General features: G+C 36.6%; 1 protein-coding gene across 1 annotated transcript in view; it reads left to right on the plus strand.

The window, feature by feature from the left end:
- SEC63 (SEC63 protein translocation regulator) overlaps window positions 1–20182 on the plus strand; it is a 65223-nt gene that overhangs the window by 7635 nt on the left and 37406 nt on the right. The window contains exons 2-3 of the mRNA XM_085306963.1: window positions 16685–16784; window positions 17645–17759. Coding sequence (XP_085163089.1) covers window positions 16685–16784; window positions 17645–17759 — 215 coding nt within the window. The remainder of the gene's footprint in view (window positions 1–16684; window positions 16785–17644; window positions 17760–20182) is intronic.

Consider the following 20182-nt stretch of genomic DNA (forward strand, 5'->3'; position numbering starts at 1 on the left):
GGGGGCCGCAGGCCCTGGGCGGCCTCCGGGGGGCCCCGGGCGGCCGCCGGGGCTCGCCCCGACAGCAGGGCACACCGGGCTTCTCCCTGCTCTCTTGAAAATGATTATTTACTGAACGGTGCTGGGGCGGGGGAGGGGGGAATCTTCGTGGCAGAGGCGCAAATCCTGCTCCTGCAGAGTCATGTTTTCGCTGGGGTTTTGCTCTGTTTGGGATTTTTTTCTTTCTCTTTCCTGGGCTGTTTCAGCGTGGGTGACCTGAATGTTGATGGGGAGGAAAGAAGAAATTACCGAATGTTATTTTGGTGTTGAGGCCAAGGAGGAAAAGTTGCCAAATTCTGCTTTTAGATACTGTGAGGTCACAGGGAGCATAAAAATGGAACTTTATTTCTTCTTTTGAAAGTCGCTCTTAAATGTCTTAAGTGCTTGGTTTTTATTCTATTCTTTGGGTTTCTTTTTGTGGCTCAAAAATGTGTTAGAAAGTTTATCTGAAGACTTTCTAAATTAAAATTTYAGTTTTTCCCTCTATCCTTTCTGTTCTTAGAAAGAGAAGGCATTTTGGTACATAGTCTGCACAGGAACACATTTTTAACTGGAGTTTTGAAACAGAAAATAGAAYTATTTTCTCTCTCTGTGTTTAAAGACAGGATATTAATAAATGCTCACTAGAACAGAGTTAYTTGGTGATTCCAATCCCTGAAACTACTGACCTTTTAAAAACATTTGAGCTTTGTAATTGTTTTTGTTTCCTCCTCTTATTTACCTTCAAAATAGCCTCATGGTTRTTTAATGTTTCTTGAATGGCATTTTATAGGGCTTCTGTGGTTCTGTGTTACCTATATTCTTGTAGATTAAATAAAACAAAAAAATCAATGATGAAATATTAATCCCACATCTTGTAGTAAGTGATTAAAAATTGACAAAACCATGTTTGGTAAACACCTATGATTTATCACCAAAACAATCTTAGTTGCTGGTAAACATGCCGTTGACTTCTGATAGGTTCTGGCTACCGACTCACTTCGGAGAGTTAATCTCCTTGCCCTCCAGATACTGCCCATTGTGTAGTCGAGGAGTTAGTTCTTTCTGCTGGAAAGAGAGAAAGAAAGATCTAGCTTGTCTTGCTGAGTCCTGGCTGTTGCAAGAGGGAGGGATTACAGTTGTTGAAGACATTTTGTAATCTTTTGGTTGTTATTAAGGAATAGGAGATTGGAGGGAGAAAACTCTTCCTCTGTGACCTTTTCCTAAACCACAGGATTTTTGTTTTTCTCATTCTTATGTAAGGTGGAAGGAATTGGGGGAGAAAATCATTCTTCCTCCTGGATAACATTGTACTTGTTCTGTAGTTTTTAGGGGTTTAGATTTACTGTYAACTATTTCAAGTGGCTGACGGAAGCAGCAAAAGCAGTAAAAATGTTGTCAAACTTGGGAACACTGTACCAGTGTTATATTTGGTCTTCATATACAGTACTATTCTCACAGCCATTTTAATGACAAAAAATGAAAATGAAATTTTAGAATATGGCTATATGGATTGTACCCCGTATCAAGGATTTCTAGAGAGGCCTGCAGTTAAACATTCCTCATTTCTTTACATCTAGCTAGCATTGTTTTGCATGTGTGTGGAGGGCCTACTGCGTATTGTTCGGTAGATAGTAGTACTAGGTTCTTAAAAAAGCACGGTTTATTACAGCTTTGTAAAACACAGGATAAATTTTATTGTGCTGCTGGTATAGAAAATGAGCCAACCAAGTGAAAATTACTAAGCATAGCAATGGATGGAAATGAAGGAATGATTTGTGCCTAATAATTGTCTTAAAGGATTTTAAACTTTTTGTRTAGTCTTACTTCATGCGTACAGTGTAGTAGTGTGCCTACAATCTCCTTGCATGTGTCATAGTTGGTGCTCTGTGGTTGTATTCTGCATGGCTTGTCTTAAATAAAAAGTTGAGGTGTTGTGCTGATCACATCCAAAACTAGTGGAGTGCTTTCTTGCTTCATAGTATTGTTGTTCGAGTAGGCAGTTCTTTTTGTGAGTTGTTTCCAGCAAACTCCTCTGAATAGTCTTCACACARCTTTGTGTGAATTGGATTGTTCCTGTTCCAATATTGAAACAGGATTTGAGGAATTAATTACAACCATATGATGATGCAGAATTTTGATTGATTAGCCATGAATTCTCATTTTCAGAGTAATTCACTTGAGTTAAAAAAAAAAAAAAAAGAAAAAAAACTACCCCCCCCCCAAACACCGAGCTTAGGAAGCTAGGGGAAGGACTATGTCCTCAGAAGAGCAGTTTCCCAGCACAGAGATTCCAGCACTGATTCCTATAATTAGCATCCAAACTCTGATATGAGATGTGAATTCTGATGCTAGTTTAGAGTTTTCCAAAAGGTGAGAAACAAATATAGGACCAAACTGAATAAAYGCCATCAGACTTCTGCTGCCTCAGTGTAGGACCAACTCCAGTATTTTTATGTTGGAATTGTTTTGTCCTGTCTGTCCTAGAGAACCTAATGTAGAGATGCTTTTATGGCTTTGGTTAGGTCTAGGTAGACAAACCAGTTGTTCCTTGCTCTAGCTGAACCTTGGAGAATGAGAGGATGGAATCGGGCTGTACTTCTGAAGCAGATGACACAGTTGTCCCCCTCACTTCAAGACCTTTTCACACTGTGAACCAGAGCAGCCTAAACAGACTAGATTTCTTCTGGGCAAAAGTAAATTGGAAGATGTGTCTCAGACAATAATGACAATTTGATTAGTGAGAGCAGAGTAGAGCTAGTCTGAAGTAAAAATCCATATCCATACTTAAGAGTGTGGATATCGAGCCTTCATTGTCTGCTGTTGCACTCTGTAAATGCACCACCATAGGTTTAGTGGTACTTGATTCTAAGGTAGACATAGGCAGTGGAGAGTAAGGAGCAGAAGTACAGAGCATTGCCAGCTTTCTTCTAATGATGCTTAGAACCAAAAATTTGGGACTTGCTGCTAGTAGAGGTACAGTTCCCTCACATTTTAAGGTTTGTGCTGTGCTGTAATTTTGTAGTAACTATGTGGTGTGAAATAAAGAAAAAAAGTGTTTATTTTTGCCATAGTGAAAATTGGAAAGTAGGAATATCATTGCTTTACTACTTAGAGGAAACTCAGAATATATTGCTAATGTTGACTTTTTAGTAATAGAGTCTTCTGGCAAGCCACTAGGGTTTCATTCTGACTTCTTTTTACACRAAACTTTTGAAAGGCCATTTCAGCACTGCTGTGTTGAAGAGCAGCATGGTTTAACTTCTTGTCTCTCTCAAATACTGAGTAAAATTGTATTGCTCGTATTTTCTGGGTTGCTGAGCCTGTTTTTTTTTCTTTTTTTTTTTTCTCCAAGGCATTCTGGGAAAATCCATATGAAGTGTTGCTATAGCCTGTGGTAGGAATCAGTATTTTTATTTGGGATGTAGGGGGAGTTGCTGTCATGCTATATTCACTGAATGAACTACCCTGTAATTTCATTACCTCAGCTTTGATAAACCAAACAAGCGGATAATTGTTTCTGTAAAAGAGAATTGTTTCAAAGACAGTATCCCCTCACTGCTCATTGTAAAACTAATGCAGTTATTGTAAAAGGTTAATTGGTTAGTTTTGTGTCTTGGGCTATAGTTTCTTAATTGCTTCAAGGTAGTAGTGCTCTTACAGAAGAGGTCTTGTATTTCTTTCCTCTCTGAGTGCCAAATAAGGCTTCTGAACAGTGTGTTGGGCTGGAAGGAACTGATCTCTGCTGAAACTAATTGTTGTGGGTTTTTTCCATATGTTACTTTTGATTTCTATTGGTCTCCTGATTGGCTTCGCTTCATGGATGTCTGTGCTAGCACAAGGGTGGCAGAGGTAGAGGAAGCAGCTCTGAGTTGGAAGGCGACGGATTCTTTCAGTGGTGGTGCTGGCTTCAAGTGATGGTGAAACTGTCATGCTGTTTACCTTTGACTTGTCTCTTTAAAATATGTACATACATGCTTTAAGATACAAATTTAAAAAAAAAACTCTCTCGCTTGTTGTGGACTGCCTTTGTCTTGGGTAAATACTGGTGTAACTTTGGCATAATTACAGTGAGGAAAACTGTTGCAAGAAGTGTTCTTGATTTGGAATCAAAAGTGTGGTTGCTAAAAGCAAATTCATTTTTTAAATTAAGATATTTTTTGAAATGAGAAATTTAAAATTTGTTTTTCAAAAAATTATCCTTGAGAGTTGAAGAAAAGATACTTCGTCTAAGCAGTTAAGCATGGATAAGTGTCTGTCAAAGTTATCTTCATGTTGGACTTGCTTTCAGTCAGCTTGATTATAAGTTTGTGCAGGTTAAACATCGTCATCCAGGAAGGAAATGGTAGAGCAGGAGGTGAATGAGTGAGTTGGCTAATGCATCAGGTGTTACACAATGCTGATTGTGTAATACGTGAACTTTGTGTACTTTTTGACATATACCTTGCACGGTTGAATTGAGACACATGATTATAAACCTGYACTGAAACAGGCAGTCATAGATAATGGTATATTTTGAAGTTATGTACACATGAATGTATGAAAGCTTGTTCAGTGCAATTTTGGAGCTGATTTGGGTCTACGTTAAATAAATTACCCTGTTCTTAGGGAACTGAGTATTCATAATATGTTACAAAGCTAGTGAAAGACTAAGGTTTCTATTCTGAACCTTTTATATTAAATTGAACAAAACAAGATGTTTAAAACAGTTCATATGCCCCAAAGAATAATAGCTTTGTGAATACAGAGATTAATGTTAGTAAAAGTTTTCTCTTGAAGTCTCTTCTTTGGGAGAAAAGAGACCATAGGAGCTTTTCTGCTTAGAATGTAGATACTCTTTACTGAAGTGGAAGAAAAAAAAACTTACTGAAAAAAAAAAAAAAAAAAAAAAAAAAAAAAAAAAAAAAAAAAAAAAAAAAAAAAGAAAAAAAAGATGAGTTGCTACTTTTTCCTATTTGGGGGGAAAAAGTAAGCATATTGACATGAAATAGGTAAAGTTACTCGGTGTACTCTCATTATGATAGCAGTCCTTGTGATGTGTATGAGTGCTTTTTTTTTAATTAACTTATCTTTTTTTGCCCTTCCATGCTTCGAAGAGCTATATGCTCATACTTAAGTCTGCACTCTTGCTCACTAACCTTATTACTCTGCAACTTCCCTCCTCAAATACGTCCAGTTTTGAGGATGTATCTAAAGTTTACTTGAAGAATATTCAGCTGAAAGAAATACAGAAAGGAGGCTGTTCCCTCTGAATCTTGGAAGATGCCATGTCTCTGTAAGTAGCATAGGCAGTTTGAGAACCCCAATTCTAGTCCAGGCTTTTGCTTTGAGGCTGGGCAGAGTATAGAAATAGATATATATGTAGCTAGTACTTGACACACATTCAAAACCTTGAATGAAAGATTTGACACCCTGTAAAGGTTTACTGTACAAGGAATCTTTCCACTATACTGGATATCCACAAGTAGTAGTGTAAATATAGAGGTGTTTTGCTTAAGTATTGGTAAGGTTTTGTGCATGTGTATGGTGTTTGTTTTTGTGTGTGTATGTGATGTGTATTTTTTTTCATCTGTAGCTCTCAAGGCCCTTCTAATTCCATCTTTAAAAAGTGGATGAATACACATCTTAGAAGAACTGGAGCCATAACGTTTATATGTCTCTTTAAGGCCAAACAATGATTCTGCACCTTGGGTTTCATGCAGTCCAGTTTATAGAGAATATTCCCATATTTTTAGTTAAAAGAATCCATTTTGTCGCAGTCATATCACTCCCCCCCCCCTTTTGTTAGGCGTATTAGTGACTGGGAACATACTGATTCCACAGTGGTATCGTGTGCATTTAGAAGGGCAGTAGTCAAACTTAGCCATTGATGATACTGTGCTGCTTACAGCAGAAGCATCTGTGCTAGGCTGGCCAGCTTGCTGCTCCTCTGTCCTCACCCCCCCTTGTGAGAGTTGAAGTGTAGTGCTGCCTGCACAGTCACCTTGATAGAGAAGTTGAGGGGGGCTGCGTGCAAGTAGCTCTTCTTCCTTTGTGATTCTTTTTATTTGTAACGGAGTAAGAAACACTTTTACCCTAAAACAGCTGGAGGAGAGCAGTACTCATACTGCTGCTCTACTCTAGAGTCAAATTCTTCTGTGCTGTTCCTAATCACCCAGCAAGATAAGATTGGTTGGAGTGGGTTGCCTGTGGTTGATTGTGACCCCCTCTCCTTGCTCACAGCTCACTGAAATCTCGTTAACCTTCTCTCAGAAATACTTCACAGCATTTGGCAGCATTTTGATGCTGGTAAAATACAGGATAAAAACACAGGATGCCGAGCTYATTGCTAATGCTTACACAGTGGATAGGCATGGATGTGAAAACTTGATAGCTAGGAATGTAAGCTTTTTGTGCCCTTTTGTGTTTTTATTCTTTCCTGTTAATTTAACCTTTGGGCATTGTGCCATGGAATTTAGAGGCAGAGGAGAGTCAGTGAAACCTAAGTTTACATTTGAAAATGATTATTACGTACAGGTTGATTCCTTCCCCCCCCCATCAGTATTGAGAGATTAAGTGTGCTGTGGTTAACTTAAACAATTTCAAGTTTGGAAGAATATAGTTTATTAAGTGACTATAAAAAGGGAGTATATAATACAGTGATGTTACCTAATATTAGGTAGATGTTTACTATATTGCTATTATGAAGCAGTAGTTACTTTGCAGAAATACTTCAGGAAAAAAAGGGCAGGTGTCATGGGATGCCATTAGTAATGTCTAGTAATTATCTTTAAAAATGCATTTTAGAATGCTTTTGGACAGAGTCATCTAAACTACTTTTATTTGGAAAAAAGATGTGTTTTCATGAAGCTTTTTTTGAAATATTGTAATGTTATTACTTGCATGATAGCTTCCTAACAGTAAGATACAATTAATAATTAAGTATTAGAGATTTGTTGAGTATCATCAAGACCGTCCAGAACATTTGATTTGAAAAAGCTTTTGTAGCAAGATAGAGAAAATCAAACTATTACAAAATTTTTATCTCATTACAAATACATGAAAATAGTTTCTATTTTTTTATTTAAACCTATATTTGCAAGCTTAAAAAAACAGTAGTATTAGAACAATTGTATTATRTATCTTGCTATTTTGTGTTCTATTTTAACAGAAAGTATTCTGTTAAATTCTATATAATTTTATATTCTGTATTTATATTCTCTTCTGATATATCAGTTATGGCTTTCTGAGCTGTTAACCTGTTCTTGTAATATGAACAGGAAGTTGAGGAGCAAGGAAAATATCAAGAAATGGGATCAACAACTATTCAAAAGTGAGGATTTTGTTTTGTTCTCTAAATTCACACTAAGGAAGAAGGATGCAATTCCACAGCAATTTTAACAAGTCTAGACTGGGKCTGCTGCACCCTTTGCCCCTTTCTACCCTTGACCCTGTGGTCTTGCCTTCTCCCACTGGGGGAACAGTAGCCCTTTCCCTCAGTTGTTAGCCACTACTTGATGAACCTTAGTATCATAGTGAGAGGCTGTGCGGGCTGGGCCATATCAGTGGCAGACAAATAAATGGGTGCGTGCTTTCCATCTAGAACAGAAGGATTTGTGCCWGCACCATTTGTTAAATATTTTTTTTTGAATTCAGAAGAGGTGTTTTTCAGATTATCACCTTTATTTAACATTTTCCATGAGTAAAAAATTACTCATAAGAATTATTTTTATTAAAAAAAAATGTTGCAGATGATGCATTTTAGAATCAAAAGATATCTTGGTTGGCTGATTGAGCTTTTTGGAATTAGGAAAACTGCCCACAGCATTTTGAGATAAACATTTTCTGGTTAAGCAGACTAGTTCTGAGTTGTGGGTTAGGACTGAAAGAATATACAGTATTTCTGTTCTAACCTGTTTCCAGAGTTTTGTGTAGGCATATGAAAGTTGTTAGATGTGAGCAAGTCATTATTCTGCAGTATTGAATCCACATAATGGGTTTCTAGGGCACCAGGAACCTGATGCTTCTGAGCTTGTGACCTCTCAGGCATGCCTCGATTTAGACACCCTTTGACTGATGAACCTCTGCAATTTAACTCGGTTGGATTTTGCATCTAAGAGTGTAAAACCGGAGTGAGTAGAGAAAGTAGGAGCACCTGAAACAGTGGCAGGTAACCAAGTCCTCTCTCTTTTGTAGCAGGAGTACATTAGCTCAGTTCATCTGCCTTTAGAACCAAGCTCCAGGTTTTGTTGTTGTTACTGTTTTTGGTAATTAATATGGAGTAGCTAAGGGCCTGTAAATTTGTGCTTGTCTTACTTCATGATGTATTCTGTGTATCCATGAACACAATGTATACATGTCCTAAAAACTGTTCTCTAACCAAAAATTCATGTGGMATTAGTGAATCATCCTTTTGTAAGTATAGAAGTAATTGACATTGTTCCTTACCTTACCTTTCCAGGCAGTTTTTCATTATCTGTTATTTTCGGCTGTTAAMTAAATCATAAACTTGATATTTTTTACAGGGATAGATAGTATTCATAAAAACAATTAGAATCCATAATTAGGCCTGAGTGTATATATATTTTTTCCCTTCAACTATTGTGTAAATTACTGTAATGGGGGAAAAACAGTTCTAAAAATGTGTAGTATAGTCTTGGTTGTGTTGCCTGTGTGGAGAGTTTTTGTAATATTACTGAAAACGAGTTGAGGACCTCTAATTGTTTTTCCCTCTCTGAGTTATATTATCTCTTAATACTTTTTGAAAAAAAGACTTTCAAAGTTATCACAACATCAACTTTTTTTTTTTTAAAAAAAAATAAAGCCCAGATAGTGTTCTTAGGTTTTTTTCTTGTCTCTCTTGCTAATTAAGACATATTTTTTTGACCTCTGAAGGAGTATTGTGACTTAAAGAGAAAAAAAAAGGGAAAGAATAATTATCAGTAAGCTTTTTTTCTTTTCATTCACACCATCTTTCCTAGGAACAAAAGAGTATACATAGTGTGTCAGGTCAGATGTCTTCACGTGATATCACAAGCCTGTATACCTTTAGAAATGGATAGCAGGAAAAGCATAAATGATAATTCCCTTGCGTATCCTCTGAGTTTCTGATGGGTTTTTATATCAGTGACTTTCTTTTAGCATAGTGTTTATACTGTCCTATGACAAGGAGTTCACCTGCTCAAATGCTTGCTGTGCAAGTAACCACTTTTGTCTTGCATCTACTTCTGATTTTATTTGATGATTCTTAATGCTTGTGTAGGAGCATCTTATCCATCCTGTCATTTACACTTTTAATAGCCTTCCATCATCTCTCCCCTAAGTCTTGTATCTTCCAGGCTGAAGAGCTTATTTTTTGAACATAAGCCATCCCATATTCTTGATGGCCTTTGTGGACCTTAATTGAATGTTTTCCAGTTTTGAAACACATCCCAAGCTTTTGTGATGAAGTAGTGATTTTCTTCCTTTCCTCACAGTTCTTAATATTTGCTTTGCTTTTTATTTCTACTGAGCATCCAGCTGAGATTTTCATAGAGCTGGTTCTCATAACCCCAAGATCTCATTCCTGAGAGATAGTGACCACCTTTGCTTTCCTTACTAGCCTGAAGGTATATAGGATGCAGAAGGCTCATGCATACTTTACAGCTTTCCTTCTGTTTTAGGTAGAATGATGGAAAACCTCTGGGTTGTTCTTATTCTGAGTGCTCTAGTTTTTTGTTAGTTTCTGGTTATCTTAGATGTKAACTGTATAGTTTTTTTTTAAAAAAAACTATATACATACTTTAAATTAATACTTATGATATCTTTCCCTAAAACTCGCTTATATTTACTGTGACTGAAGGAAGATCCTAATGGTTACAACTTTCCTGTTCTGATATGATTCCAGGTGTATYTGCTGCCCTTTTCACTCTTCCAAAGCTACATAGCTCAAGTAAATGACTAATCATGCCTTTTTCCTTGAAAGGAAGTAAAAAGTTGGGGGGAGGGGAAATCTCACAGGTTTTCTTCTGGAGCACTTGTTGGAGCCCTTGGAACTTGAGACAGAGTTAAGCCTAAATAAACATAATTCCTCAAGCATTCCCGGGGATAAAATAGAGCCTTCTGTATCTTCAAAACAGACAAATAAAACATACCTAACACCTGTAATAGTAGAACAGCCAAGAACACTACCAGTTCATTATCAGAAAGGAGTAAAGTAGAAATTATTTCTTATGAGAGGACTAGTTTAGATTATCCTGTACTAGTTACTAAAAGAAACAAAATTCTTGTGGTTCTGCTTACTGGTTACTGCTTACTRGTTTAGCCAAAACCAGTTTGCATTCCAGATCTTGCTTTTGATGTCTTTACATAGCCCAGTTAGCTGGTACTGTGCACTTAGGAGTTTCATTCCACTCACGGCACTGTTTTTATTATGTTTTGTGAACATGTTTGCATACTTTGTAATATGTATGTCACAGATTTTTCTGGCCACAAAAGTGTTTGTGTTTCTGAGCTGCCTGACAGTGTCCATATTGCCAGTGGTGTTTTTATTCATTAGGTTGACAGATGTATGTCTGCTTTGTTACTGATCGCTAGTACTTTTGAGGTATGAATCAGACTGTTGTAAAACAATATGTAGTTACTGCTTTCCATGAGGGCTTTAGTTTTTTTGAAGAGAATTCTTGTATGAGAAGCCAAAGACTTTTTTTTTTTTTTTAATGATGTGGGGAGAAAAAGTGTGAAGTAAGTGTGTGTGTGTCAACATCAAAAACATACCAAGTCAGGGATGGCTAAGTTGTAGGCCACAAACTGTATGTAATCTGAGTTCCTAACCCATCCTGTCATGCGTAAATGAATAGACTTTGGGCCACATGTGAAAAGACTTCTTCACTGTGAGGGTAGTTGAACTCTGAAACAGATTACCCAGGGAGGCTGTGGAATCTCTGTCCTTGGAGATATTCAAAACTCAACGGGACACAGTCCTGGCCGACCTGCTCTAGCTGACCCTCGTGGAGGGATTGGACTAGATGACTTCCAGATGTCCTATCCCACCTCAGATGTTCTGTGATACCCAAGAACTGTGTGGTCTGGGTTACTTACCCAGAAAAATTAGACACTTCTGATTTATTCACCCTAAATGTTGTCTCTCTAAAACCCTGGAGATTCGAGAGATGTATGTAATTTCTGGCAGAGGAGTTGATTATCTACTTAAGCATTCTATACTGATACTTGTATTGTATCTAGACTATAGAGAAAGAGAAGCTCTGGTCACCAGTTGTATGTGGGAGCTTTATTATTATTCATTCGTATGTGTGTATATATATATAAAATATCTGAACCACAAGCTCAAAGTAATGTTATTACATACCTGCTTGGGTTCAGCATGAATTTGACTCTTAAATTTACAGACACTTTGATCTCTAGTTGTTCTCTAGTTAAGGTAGGTAGTCAAATTTCCAGTTAACTTTCAGGAAGGAAAAATCTAAAAAATTATTTGAGGTTAATTATTTTACTTTTACCCAGATGTAATAGCCAGACTAATTCAAAACATGGTTTTTTTCACTGAATTGTTTGTAGCTAAACTGTGTTTGACTCTTTTATTTTTATTTGTCTGTAAGCTTTAAACAATTATGCCACTTGATTAAAGTACCAGCTACTGTTATTGGAGGACCTGAGTAGCTCTTCCTGCATAATTTTAAGAGATGGCACTTAAGTTTCTTTTTATCTATCACCATGCATACCAGTAATTGTTTTCTTTCGTGAAAACCTAAGAAATGTGCTGAGATTCAGTTTTAGCTTAGTATTCATTAGGATTACAAAGATGTAACAGGCACTTGTGAAAATTCCTCTAGAAGGAAGAGATTTATTGATGAAAATTTGCTTGTGAATCTCTGGAAGGAGGAAATGGAAGAATCATGGGATGCTCCCCTAGATTATTTACAAGAGCGTACTGGCACTCATTACATCCTCATGCTTTAACAGTTATACATGATACATAGATTATTTTACTGAGATCAGTTCAGAAGCCCAAGGACATCTTTGCTTTTCAAGACTGTCTGATACCTATTTTAAGAATGATAGGAGAGATGCAGTATTGCAAAAGGTTTTATCCATCAAATGAGAAGACGTTTTGACTACAGGAAAACTGTCTTTTCTGCATTTGTCTCCCTCTACTATCCTATCAGAGGACAGTGTCTGAAGTGCTTTTATGCTGTAATGTGGAACCACGCTCTGGAGTGAGAAGAAACAGAAAACTTTTATCTACTTTTCAAACTCTGAACATCTTTTCCTGGCAGAGCAAGGATTCAGGAGCTAAAATCCAAATAAGGTGCCATCCCCTTTACATTGCTGTTCAGGGTAAACCTTTAGAGAGAAATGTATTTTTTTTTTCCTGCATGCTCAGAGTCTGCAGGATATTACACTGAGTGCCAGTGCTGTAGCATGGCAAAACTGTTTGTGTGGAAGAAGGGCCCTCAAGAGGGGAAGGCAAAGGGGAAAAAAAGGTCCTGATTTATTCATAACTTGTTCATTAGGAACATATTCACTGCTTTTATTAAGCACAGTAATTTTCCAGTATTCAGATGCGTACTAGATTTTTTTTTATGCAACCAGTTTCATCCTAACATGATAAATATTTTCTTTGTGCAATCACGTACGTGGTCTGTAAATAAACAGGAAGTCTGTTTTTCCTGAATGCAGCAGATATGTAACACATTTTTCTTTTTCTTTTTTTTTTTCTTTTTCTTTTTTTTCCTCAGTGTGATCTTTTACTAGCAACTTGCTGCCTGTGTTGGGACTGCTGCTGTCTTTACTCCCTCTTTCTTCTCCCAAGCAACTGCCTGGTTTTGAATTCCACAAGTTATGAGATATACACGTTAATGATGAATTATGACAGAGGAAATGCCTCAGGATAGTTTTCAATAATTTGAGGAAGTCTAGACTTTAGCTTCAATTTAGGAAGGGTTTGACTTTCTCTTTTATGTTTCAGACAGATAAATATAAACTGTCATTCATCTTTTTAATGYTCTGTTACTTCTGGGGGTTGATAATCAAATGAGACCATTGCAATCCCAAGACTGAAGCCTGCCTTTTTTCTTTGATATGGTTTAATCAATTGTAATTAGATTTGATTTGGAATTGTTTGTATGCATGTGTAAAATGTAGTGGCTATTTAGCATCATAAAATATACTAGATAACATTAATTCTATGTTAATCTGAAAATGTCTGCTGCACAGCATTGCTATCCCAAGATATCATTGCCAGGAACTCTTTAGCTGGCTTACGTGTGTCATGTTTACTTATCCAGAAGGCTTAATTTTTGCTCACACCACTTTTTTTTTTTTTTTTTTTTTTTTCCCTTTTCTCCTCTCCTTGTCCTTTCAGGACCATTAACAAAATGTTGCTCCTTCAAGCTGTTATTAGAAGGCTGTTCCAAAACCTCAGACTATTTTTTTCCCCCTATGGTCAATTATATTTGACCTACCGACTCTTGTTTAGCTTGCATAATACATTTATTTTTTCTTCTTGGTGTCTTCTCTTAAAGGCCTTTTGGAAGCTTTTTGATGTAATAAGGTGAAGGGTATTGGCTGTTCCTGCAGGGAGGATGTAGACATTGAAAAAAGGAGAGRATTATCTGGCACGTGTCAGGGCTGGGCAGTAGGCAGATTTTAGAACTAGGGCATTGTGTCAGAGGGCACAGCATGGCACAGATTTTTAAAGACAGGATGCAGCATCTTATTGAAAGCATCCTAGCAAAAACACTGAAAGGAGTCATATCCTGTTCAGTTTAGTTGTATAGGATTAAGTAAACCAAGTCTTCTTAGTTCCCTCTGAGTCTCTTCCAAGTTCTCTTAGTCACCTTCCATTTCCCCAAGCCCACTACTGAACTATTTCCACATTAGTTTCAGGTGTTTCTCCAAGCAACACACTGTTTAAACGGTTTCCAGATAGCACTGCTGTATAGTTGTGCTGCAGAGGTGTCTGGGAGGTTGTGCTACAAATTAAGAGCATGTAGTTGATCTGATTGAGCATGGTTGAACTGAACAGTTGGCTTCATCTTGCTTCAATGTAACTACATTTATAGACAGTATCTGAAGTGAGACATTTGCACTTCACATCAGCACATCTGTCTTCTATTAGGTTTATCATTTCTGATTTGTTCAAGGATCACAGGTAACTTTCATAAAAACTTGACATTATGGCTCATAGTTGTCAGCGACTGCTTGAAATCCCCAAAACATTTTCCTACTTGTTTCTGTAGGAAAATTCTTTAGTGCCCGTGTGTATAGTCTTGCATTATTTAATGTAATTTGCTGTCTAGATATCTAAAGACCATCAGCTTTTTTGATATGCCAGTTCCGTGTACTAATAATGCCTCTTACTTTGCATCAAAAACTTTTCGTTTATTTTTAAGTGGTAATTAGCTCACTGCCTCTGGGGTAGATCCGTTACTGAATCAATATTGATCTCCAATAATTTTCATTTTAAGAGGAAAAAAATTGCAGAGAGAACATACCGAATTAGTTCTGGTGCAACCTACCATTAGGGAGTCAGTGCATTTTAACATGATTTTCATTGCCTACTTAATTTTCCTTTACAATGCATTCAAAAGTCATGCACATCAGTGAGTTGAAGTTAAGTGTGTGTTTCCATAAACAAATATTAATCATACTGTCTTTGTTTATGGAGTTTCACATTTAATACCTATTTTAAGTATGGGAACAATTCTTGCAGATCAGGAAAATCCTACTTGTTAAACAAAGATGTGAGATAAGTTCAGAGGCTTATTTTGAAGCCTGTATGAGTTGAATCACTTGCAAGGTATTGAATTATTCATTCTGTCTGCATTCCTTCTTTCTTGGGGGTGATAGGAATAGTAAAATAATCTTCAGAAACTCGATGTGGTGCCACACCTCCAGATTGTTGGAGGTTCAGAGGAATCACATTAAGATGCTTCATATTGTGTTGAGGTTTTAGGGAGATGTGCTCTGTATTAAGTATCATAGAATCAGTAAGGTTGGAAGGGACCTCTGGAGATCATCTAGTCCAGCCCCCGTGCTCCTGCAGGGTCACCTAGAGCATTCAGACAGGGTTGCATCTAGGCGGGCCTTGAAGATCTCCAGAGAAGAAGCTGATGGATTTGTCTGATTCAGCATTATTGGTCCCTGCATGCTACAGTTCTTGTCTGCTTGACTAGTCTGTGGCTAATCAGGTATAATCTGTGTTTCCCACATACTCTTTCGGCCAAATCGGCCAGAATTAACAATACAGTTCTGTGCCCACATCTGATCCAGATGAAATCTGAACTTCTGGTTGATGTGGTGCACAGTACTGTTGTTTGTGGTCATGATTCTCTGGCCTCGGGTAGTTTGATGACTAAGAATTGAAGCTCCTGGACATTTCATTGGAATTGTGTGCTTACAAATTCAACTAGATTACTGTGTGCCTTATCATTAGAAAAATCTTCAGAAAAACTCATTTTCCACAACAACCTTTCAAAAATTTGTCAAAGAGCAATATTTCCATGTATCATAATTGCTACTTTAGTTAAATCCATGTCATTACCTTGTTAAAAGTCTTCAGAAATAAGACTTTTCTAGGAGGTGATTGACATGTGCTTTGAATCAGATTTGTTCACACAATTAGATAATTCACAATACTTGTACTAGAATGGCATATTTAGCTTGTTTATGTTCACAGGCAACATTTAAATGTATTGAGATATGTTGAGGATTTTTCCCTTAATTCTCCTTCAGCCTGAAAATGGCCAAATGGTCTTATTTTTATGCCAGTAAAATAATTACAATGACCTCCTCACTTTAGAAGTGTTGTGGGCCAGACTGCTTATCCAAAAAGACAAGTTACTTAAAAGCTGGACAGAAGTGAAACCGCTTTATAACGTAAAATTTCAGTGGTAACAGAAATTGCTCTTCACTTTCCATCACATCTGTCTTAGTGTGAAAGACTTCTCTGACCAAGTCAAACTTGATCTTGATCAATGCTCAGTTACAACTAAAATTCTCTTAACAGATGTAGATTCCATGTCTTGTCATGCTGATAGTGACAGTATTAATACAATTAACTCTAGTCCCTTTCTGCTGTAAAAGAGTTAAGGAGAAATCTTGCTGACTAGTTTGTTGTTAATGCAGGTGCTCCCTTGCCAAAGGCCCATATTGCTGAGCTACGTGGCCCACATAAATAGTGTTTTTCCTCCTTTTCCCCCTCAACAGGTAAAAAATAAATGAAGGCCAGTTGCAAAAAGTGTTGCAAAGAGGAGGAAATATTCCCTGTTTGGTTGTATAAAGACACTAGTCTGGTGTGGTTGTTTTTCTTTTGCCCCCTGTGCGCAGTGGCTTGTATACTGAAAGGGAGGACTTGTTGGAGTTGACTATAAAATGACAGAGGTAAATTTTACAGTTGCACATTAGATAAAGACTGGATTCACAAGTGATGTTTGCTTCATGGCATGTGGCAAAGATAATTGATTCCTTCTAGATAGTGCAGAATAATCTGGACAAATGTCTTATGGTTGTAGAGCGTGCAGCATCAGTCAAGCAGCTGAAAAGCATTCTTAACTCCTATAATTCTGGAATTTGTGTTAGTCCTCAAACTGACCTTGCACTACCTGTGCTGGGATGAAGTGAGCATATTTGTCATTTTGTTTTTGTCACATCAGTTAATCAGAACCTTTCTTGTTGATTTTTATAGAGCAAATCCGATTAAAAAATATAAGAAACGTATATGGAAGATGCTTGTGGTATCGTTTGCGACTGTTAAAACCACAGCAAAACATAATTCCTACAGTAAAGTAAGTATGTTTCATTTGCATGCCTTTTCTCACTTAAGCAATTATTACATTTTTATTTTTATAAAAAAAATCTTTTTGTAATCAGAGCAGCTGTAGCTTGTTATATAATAATGGTTTTCGTGTCATAGAGGAAAAATTTACAATCTGCTACGTTTGAATAATGAATAGTTAATCATTATGATCTAGTAGGGCCTGAAATGTAGATGACTACTGTTTGCAGCTTATAAAATATCTGCTGAATGAAACAAGTGAACCTCAGCACTAAAATATAAAAACAGTTCATTTATTTCAAAAAACAACCCCCCCCCCACTCCTTTACTGAAATTAGTGGTGGTAATGATGTCCTTTGGTTTAAATACCTAAATGTATATATTTAAATCTGTAATAGCAATCATTTGCACGTTCATAGTTGAGGTCTTTATTTCCATCTGCTCTTTTTCTTATTCCTGCCCCCAAAATACCTTCCTCTCTGTTATGTATCTTTTTCATCCTCCTCCTCTCTTTTTTTTTCTTTAAAAACTTTACCTTTTTGTAGGATTAGATTAAAATCATTGTTCAGAAATAAGAAATGCTATTGTATACCTACTTAGRACAGAGTTAAAGAATGTAAAGAGTCTTAGCTGTTATTGGTTTGCCTGTTTAGAAAAAGAAATTAATTAGAAATTTGATCGTCTGTCTCATCTGTGTCAGAGGCTGTAAAACACTCATACCTGCTTTAAGATTGCTTTATTGTTCATTGTTGTGGGTATCTGTGGAGGGATGCTTTTTAAGATTGATATCAAATCACTTCAACTGTGTATATATAGAACTGTATTGGACTTAGTTGATTTGTGCATTTTTTAATTTTTTTTTCCAAACAGGAAAATAATCCTCCTTGCTGGATGGGCATTATTTTTGTTTCTTGCCTACAAGGTTTCCAAAACAGATCGAGAATATCAAGAATACAACCCTTACGAGGTTTTGCATTTGGATCCTGTAAGTATTAGCATCTTTCACTAGTCTGTACTACTGTGACTGTATGTTCTGTGTCTATATGACAAATTTAGGACTTGCTTTTTAAACAACTGAAGTATAACCAGTGTAAACTAAATTCAGTGAATATACCTAATGGTTTTGGATTTTTTTGGCATCTGCAGTTTGCTGCTGCGTATTTTAAAATCCATGGTTAGATACGTTGCATGTATCTTTAGTAGTTTACAACTTTCCTATCTAACTCCTATGTTATTCTAATAACATAGTGGGGTGGAAATTTTTATCTATTTTGGGACTTACTATGATGTTTTCCTTTTTTCCTCAATTAGTGGAGAAAGACTTATTTCTGTCTTTGAGTGGAGTCATACTATGTGTATAGTTGCTAATTTAGCAAACCTGTTACGGAAAATCATTCTGCTTTGATGCACCCCGTGAAGCCCTCTTGATAGCTTTTTTCAGGGATCCTGGCAAATAATCTGTGTAAGCAAGGATGCTGTTTTATGTAATTCARTGTTTCTTGTATAATTTTTCTTGTAAATGGAAAGGTAGGCTAAATATTGTGATAAGCATTTTGCTGTAGTAAAGGTTACCTTCAATCTCAGTTGCATCTATAGATGGAGTGTTGAGAGCAGGAAATTCTAAATAGCAAGAGGATCCAATTAGTTTATTAAGATGATTTTWAAAAAAGATACAGTGTTTCTCTAGAAAAAAGAGCTCTGGTGCTTTCTTTATATTGAAGGTGTAATTCAGTACAGGTTTAAAAAGGTGCCTGGGAAGTCCAGAGGCGACTAATAGACCTTTTGGACATAACTTAAACTCTTCCTTAGTCTTGTCCAACTCTTTTCTTCGTTTTTAACCATGATATCTCAAGGAAATATTCTACTTATGCTAATTAATTTTGGATACAAAACTACTGTTTTGAGTAGCAGTAGAGTCATCTTTTCAGTGTTGAAGTCTGAGGTATGTTATACTCTCCAGCCTAAGGAAATGGATTGTGCATAGAGCTCAACAACGAGTAGGGAAGGACTTTATATGTATACCGATTTGGATTTAACTTGGTATGTATTGCTAGTTGCTTAACAGGAATACGAACATTAACAAATGCATCTTTTACCATTAATGACATGGCTTGTCAGCATAAGGATAGGCATCACTGTGCAGGGAAGCTATTATTGCAGATCTGTAGACTTCAGTCTTTTTCTAGCTAGGAATAGAACAAGATCTGTCTGTCATGTTCAGTAGGCAAATTATTTAAATTGAACCTCTGCACAGTTCCTCTATGAATGACTGATTACTGACTTGCGTTCTCTTACTAATGCATTGGAATTCTTCTAGTGAATGGTATCTCTTAGAACTGTGCAATTTAAATGTTCTTATACCAGGGATAACTTTTGATTAAATAGGTCAGACCAGGGAGTAGGTTGTCAGGGGATTTTTCTGCTCTCATCACTAGCAAAATTTTCCAAGTAACAACTCTGAGGAAAAAAAAGTATGTATACACTGAATTGTAGCTTAATCTTTATTAACTAAAATTTTTGAACATGTGCAAGATGTGTTAACTCTTAGTCCAGGCAGAGACTAATACTGGAATGCACTGAGAACTGATACAGGGATGGAGTGCATAGAAGAGTCAGAAGGACTGTTTGTGTTGGAGATGTTACAGGGTAAACAGAGATCGATATGAAGATAGATTGAAGTAGGGTTGTATAATAGAATGTGAGATTCCAGAGCATGTTTGTTCTTCGTATTTCTGTGCTTTCAGAAGCCGCATCCCCCTTGACAATCCCCTGGAAAAGTTTTAGTTCAGCCTACATGAAAGTTAACAGCGTTATTCTATTATCGTTCAAGTGGAACTTCTGGAATCATTGCCAGCCCTGCTGATGAACGATACGGATGTTTAAGTGATGTCAGATAGTGGAAATGTTGCAGTTAAAGAAAAAAAGTATTTTGTTGTGGAAAAAATGATGAAAAGGTTTCTGATGCAAACACTTGGAAGTTTTGATACACCATGGTTAATTAGATTCCTTGCTTTCACATCAGGGCCTAAATTATTTTTTTATGTTAAGTTAGCATATAAGCATGTAACTAGAGGCTCTAGAGGCTTTTTCTTTTCTCCAGGGGACTTTTAATTCACTATGCATGCAACATGGATGAAGTTCAATTAATGATGCATGCTTAGTTATTATATATGATATCATCATTTTGTTTGAACATAGAATAGCTCATATTGGAGCATTATCACTTAAATTCATTGATATATGAGGCAGTTGGATAGTATTATTGATACATTGAGTAAATAACCTTAGTACCATTTTACAAAAGGTATCCAAGACAGAAAGGTGAAGATACTGATTATAATCCTGGTTTCATCAGGTAGGCAAGGCCTTAATTTTTTTTATAAGTAATTAGTGTGGGGAAGCTTGATG

Source organism: Rhea americana, unplaced genomic scaffold (assembly GCF_003343005.1).
Source record: "Rhea americana isolate MKP2758 unplaced genomic scaffold, rheAme1 scaffold_25, whole genome shotgun sequence".
Classification (NCBI taxonomy): domain Eukaryota; kingdom Metazoa; phylum Chordata; class Aves; order Rheiformes; family Rheidae; genus Rhea; species Rhea americana.